The following is a 6,250-nucleotide window of genomic DNA, read 5'->3' as shown; positions in this document are numbered from 1 at the left end:
AATTTAAGATTTTTTATTTCATATTTTTATTTAAGTATGATATTAAATAATTTAGGATTTATATTTTTTTTAATAATTTGGAAATTTTATTTATGCAAAATATACCTGTCAAAATTTGTAAAATATTTTTACATAAATTTTAATTTGTTTATACATAAAACAATTTAATCATATTTTATTTTAACCACAAGGGTAAATTTGTAATCTTACATCTTTGTAAATTTATTTAAAAAGAATATTTTTTCAATCACACCTATCACATCATTTACTAAATTTTCATAAACTTTTCCTTCATTCCTCATTATCTTTCCCTTAATCTAAATAAACTCACTTTCCACTTATTTTCACCTCAAATCTTTTAAAATCTATTATCTCAAATCTATCTTCAAATCCAAACAAAGCATAAAATAGATATAACTAAAATCGAAGAAAAAAATATATAAATCATTTAAGTTTTAATTTGGCCATGATATGGAATTATTGAGATTATATGTTTAATTTTGTTAGTTATTTAAATGTTTAATTATCTTTTTAATTTTATTGTTTATTTTATTTAGTCTTATTATTTATAAAAAGTTGAATGTACTTATTTTTCATTCAATCAATTCTGAAATCGTTAACAAACATATATTAATGATTTTAATTTATATGTAATATAGTTTATAATAAGTGCATAATAATCAATTATAGAATTAATGACATGAAACCAATACACAATGACATCAATTTTAACAAACCAAAGGTTCACATCATTGGCGTTTTAAAATGGAGTAACTCAATTGATAGTTTGATTATTAAATTGAACTAAATAAATAAATAATAGAGGCAACATATGATTAAGTCTGATTTATGTTAATTATAATATATAATTTGATTTAAGTGTCTTATTTTATATGTTTAAAATAATTTAGTTTTCAAAAGATAAAAAATAATAATATATGACTACTAATTTTGATGATATCAACTTTTTTTTTTTTCATGTGCATCTATCTTAAGCCTATGAGTTGGATCATAAAAGATTTTACTTTTCTTATCTAACATTATTAAGGCTATTTTTATTGATGTTAACTAAATATTTTTTTATTGGTAATAATGAAGTTATTTCTCAATCAATGTAACTCAAGTTTATTGGAAATCACACGCTTATGCTCTGTTTGGATTAGGAAGGGGATGTGTGAGGATTTGAGAGAGAGGATGTGTGAGGAGAGTGTGAAGTAAGTGAGGGTATTTGGATTAGAGTATGTAGAATGGATGTGTGAGCAAAGTTTATGGGGGGTTTGTGAGTAATGTGATGGTTATGAGAGAATTTTAATTTTTTTTAAAGGTGTGAAATGTTGCTTTACAGATTAACCCTTGCCTATTAAAAAATTAATAATAAAATGAGTTGTTTTTGTTTAAAAATGAAAAACTTTCACACATTTAGTAGATTTAAAAATTATAATTAAAAAAATATATGTTAAATGTAAATATGTATAATATAAAAACTATAATTAGAAAAAAAATATGTATTCAACAAATTAAATAAAAACAGAACTTCAAGTAATAAAATTAAAAAATAAATCAAATCTTAAATAAAAAGATATTATTTTTTAATATTAAAAACCCTCTAGAAATGAAAAATAAAAAAATACTACAACAACAAAAATATAACGTAATTAACAATAGAAAAAAATTTCATAAAAAATTATAATAAAATAAATTATAACTCATAAACATAATAACTATATATAGAAATATTTTAATATAAACATAACAAAAATAAAAATAAAAACAGAATTTCAAATAATTTCTTTAAATATTAAACATATACTATAAAATTAAAAAATAAATCACATCGTATATAAATAAAAAAATTACTATTTTTTAATATTAAAAAACCTCACAATAAAGCAATCTAAAAAATACAACAGTAACAAAAATATAACATAATACATAAATACATATTTTAATATATTAATTATATTTTCAGTTTTTAATGAATAATTTAAGTTAGAATAAAATTATTTTAAGTGATGGATTGTTTTTAGGGATTTTTTTGTATTAAATAAATTAAATATTTAGTATAAAATAAAATGAAAAATGTTTAGTATAACCTTTTGGTGATGACCATGATCCAACTCAGGTAATATTTTCAATTTTAATTAGATATAGTATATTCTTTTCTTTAAAAAAAAACTAAATCCAACCACATTTAATAAAATATCTGATTAGAACTTGAAAAATAGGTATCACTTGATCTACTCTAATAACTAATATATAAATGGAAGATTTTATTTAACTATATTTTTTTTACACGGATTTATAATATTTTATAAAATAATAAACAAACTTAAAAGTTCCTTAAAATTTATTATGATTTGTTTCTTCATTTTATATATATATATATATATATATATTAAACATTGTACAATAAATTTTTTAAAATACTAATACATTCAAATGAAGCATTGTGATACATTCAAATGAGGGTAAATTTGGAAATAAGGGATGCTGACATGACTTTCCCTCTACATCTCTTCATTTTGAGGGGAGAGGATATTTATTGTTCACAGGTATATCCTTTCCTTCACTTCCTTGCACATCCCTTGATCCAAACCATGAATATCCACTCACATCCTTCCTCTTAAACAGTACATCCATGGAAGCAAACAAGGAGTTAAAAATTAGGACATTTCATAGTTTATAGGTGGTGCACACCTTACCTTATAAGACGGTTTTATAAGGTTGAGTTAAACTTAAAATCCACTTCTTAATTTGATATGTGAGTGTTTGTTGAACTTATCAAGACACTCGCTATCGGACCACCCATAAATATATAATCTGACTCACAAGGTGGTAGCCTCGGTGTAAGAGAGTGTGTCGAAGATCCTACATCGACTACAAATTATGACATTTCATAGTTTATAAGTAGGTGCAAATCTCACCTTATAAGTCGATTTTATAAGATAGAATTAGGTTTAAATCCATTTCTTAATAAAGTTTTTACTGAATGTTAGTAAAGTTTTTACTCAATGTTTGACTTCACTATAAAACTTGACATTTCAATTAGGCTGACACATGAAGTAACAACAATGATCTGTCACCACATGAAAAAAAATACCAAGTGGTTTTAGCAAAACAACATTCCATTTTGTCACCACCTTTCAAAAGCTTTGCACTGGTTTGTTGTGAATTCCCTTGTGTTCACAATTTCAGCTAGTTGAATCTTAAGCTTGATGCCAAATGGCCCTGGCTTTACATCATCAACATTGCCATATTGTGAGCACAAGAACTCTTCTTCTTCCTCAGCTTCTGAAACCTCTGTGGTCTTATTTGTTTCTGAGTTTGAACACCACTCTCCTTCAACAAACCCATTAGATGATCGGTTAAGGATCAAATCATCAATTTTCTCCAGAACCACATCACCTTCGCCAAATGGGCGAGCAAATGCAGCCCCAGTGTCCAGCATTGTATCATAGTGTGACATATCAAGAAATTGGGATTCAGATGGATCGGTGTCCCAAAGATTGTACATTAGATTGTTGTCCACAATGGTGTTTTGGAACTCTTTTGAGTTACACAACACTGTGTGGAAATATGATTCCACAGGATAAGCCACATTGGTGAAGAACATCAGAAGTTTTCTTGGTAAATTGTCCCACCCTGTAACACAGTACTCCATGAAGGGCCTTGTAAGAACCATCCAAGGTGAACCTATTGATCCAAAAATAACAAAAAAATGTGAGATATCAGTCTGAATATATACCAGCAATACATTCATTCAATACATTCATTCAAGGTTTAACTAAAGAGAGACGGAATGTAAAACAAAGAGTATTTTTTCTTCCTTATAATTCTATTATCAAATTCTGTCTGAAGGTAAACTGACCTCGAAATAGCTTAAAAGCATCTGGGGTATCTCTGGTCTCCACAGAAAAAAAAAGTGGACTATTCTTTTCATAATGCAAACTTTGGTCTACCACAATTTGATTAATGTCTCGTTGCCTGCATCATCATGTCATCGACCATTTTATAAACCTATTAGATGAATGGTGAAGATATTTGAATTCTCTGTTACCATGCCAACATGAAAGGTTGAACACATTTTGATTAAGATCATAATCTACACTTTTTTGGATGATTAACAGCAATAGTATCATTCCTTATCCATCCTCCCAAACCAGTGGAAAATGATGAATGAATTCAGAAAGAAACCTTGATTTCATACATCTTTTTGACAACAACAACTGTGAATTGTGATTAGATGATTTCTTTTGTTGAATTGAAGTCAGGTAATAAGGGCTCTCCACTAAACATAACAAATAAACTACTTTTTTTATTTTGGCAGAGTTAATGTTATCACTATGATTATTTAATTGAAATTTTGTTCTAATTATTTGCAATATAGTTAAGGAAATAGGTAGACCTTAATTTGATGACTACTTACTCGTTCCGAATTGTCTTGTTAGTGTAATGAATGAAGTTGACATATCTTGGCAAGGATGTGAAAGCATGAAGGATATCTGCACAGAAATAAATAAAACATGGTTGATTTGCTATCCCATTGAAGGCACATTGATAGAGATCTCAGGCTCTAAAATTAGTATCTAGGGCCTTGGTTATTACAATTTAAGAAACACTAATGAGAAATTGCACATGTTAAATCATTGTAGCTAGCATCTTTGATGGATCAACTTTTTTGCTAGATCTAAACATAACTAAACAAACTAGGAGGAGGGCAATTCTAAAGTTTCTTGCAGTCAGGTTTTTTCTTTTTTCTTGGTTGGAGTTATTGAATTCAGAGGCCTCTATCATTTCAAGTTGAACTCAATTTGGAATTGAACTCATGATGCATAGCATTACTAGAAAGAAAACTTCAGAAGGCAAGTTTTTATTGTAGGTAAACATTTGCATCATTGACACACTTACCATCCTGAGTCATGAGAGGATAATCTGAAGCACTTAAGGTGATGAACCAGTCCCATTGTGGGTTCAGTTTAAGCAGCAAAGCAGCAGCATGTAGAGGAGCTGAAAGAGCAGAAGATCCCATCCTATTTATGGCATAACTTTTCCCAATGACATTCACATTTCCAAATTCCTCAAACACCTTAATTGATTTAACTGAAATAGCTAAATCCATTCTTTCAGACTCAGAAGAACGATCATCAAGCTGAAGCAGGTACTGGTTTCTTGGATGGTACACAGCCTTCAACAGCCTCAACATTTTCCTACTCTCATCTTTGGTGCCAAGAATCCAATATGCAAGCACAGGAGGGTACCCTTTCCCTTTTGATACAACATGCTTGGGATTGAAGTGCCGTAACTTAGACACTGTGGCATGAGAAACATTTGCAGTATTCAATCTTGAAACTGTTCCATACAACACCAAACACACAACAAAAATCAGAAGACATAGGCGATAATCTAATCCCCTACATGGAAATTTGGATGTTCTCATTGGAGTGGTTGTATTTGGATGCAAAAAAGGTTCAAGAAAGATTCAAATTCAGATAAACTTGGTTGCCATGAAGAAGTTCATCTGCTATGAAAACAGGTCCTGCAGCAGCAAAATTTGCCTTTGATCTGACTTTGATCTGGGGATCTGATGCATGGATGAAGTCTTCAAAATGCTAATGAATCCCAGAAAGTGTGAAAATGGGAGATAGAAACTAAGGTACATTAGAGAAAAAAATCAGTAATATATTGCTTTTGTTGTATAAAAAAAATCATATTCTACTTTTTCATTATGTTTTATAAACTCAACTTAAAAAGTAAGAGGAGTAAGGTAATAAATCAGTGTAGAAGGTGTGATTGTGATTGAGAATGGAAAAAGGTGAAGGATGTTGAAACTTGTACCTAACGTTTGAAAACTTGAACTGGAAGGCAACAAAAAGCATGGTTGCAACAGATTTGAAAGCTTATTATGACCCTTTTTCTGAAAACAATGAACTTTGGTTGGTTGAATAATAATAAATTACTGAAAATGGTATGTGATGAGAGGAGTTTGCATGTACAATTCTTTCCCTAATAAAATGCTAGTGAAAATGAAATGGATATTTTGTTTGCTTGTTTTTTTGTTTCCTGAAATGCCACTTGTTAGAACATCAAGTTAACCTTTAGCAAAACATTCATGAAGAAAATGTTAGAACTCTACTTTTTGATTCATTGATTCTGTCAGTAATATTTTATTTTATTTTATTTAGAAACTGTTAATGAAAATCAACAGGTCAATATGTTTTCACTAATAGACAAAATCATATAACATGTGCTC

At 28.7% G+C, this 6,250-nt stretch overlaps 1 protein-coding gene across 1 annotated transcript; it reads right to left on the bottom strand.

Moving 5' to 3' along the window:
* Positions 1-3,020: 3,020 nt before the first annotated feature.
* On the bottom strand, positions 3,021-5,714 carry LOC137826926 (beta-glucuronosyltransferase GlcAT14C-like). The gene is made up of 4 exons (XM_068633081.1): positions 4,909-5,714; positions 4,427-4,502; positions 3,869-3,984; positions 3,021-3,693 (listed from the first exon to the last, which is right to left on the bottom strand). The coding sequence occupies exons 1-4, from the start codon at positions 5,435-5,437 to the stop codon at positions 3,134-3,136; spliced, it is 1,281 nt and encodes a 426-aa protein (XP_068489182.1). The 5' UTR covers positions 5,438-5,714; the 3' UTR covers positions 3,021-3,133.
* Positions 5,715-6,250: the final 536 nt, after the last annotated feature.

This window comes from Phaseolus vulgaris, chromosome 8 (assembly GCF_000499845.2).
Source record: "Phaseolus vulgaris cultivar G19833 chromosome 8, P. vulgaris v2.0, whole genome shotgun sequence".
Taxonomy (NCBI): Eukaryota; Viridiplantae; Streptophyta; class Magnoliopsida; order Fabales; family Fabaceae; genus Phaseolus; species Phaseolus vulgaris.
Note: the sequence above shows the minus strand (reverse complement) of the source record. Positions and strands in the feature narration are given on the sequence as shown.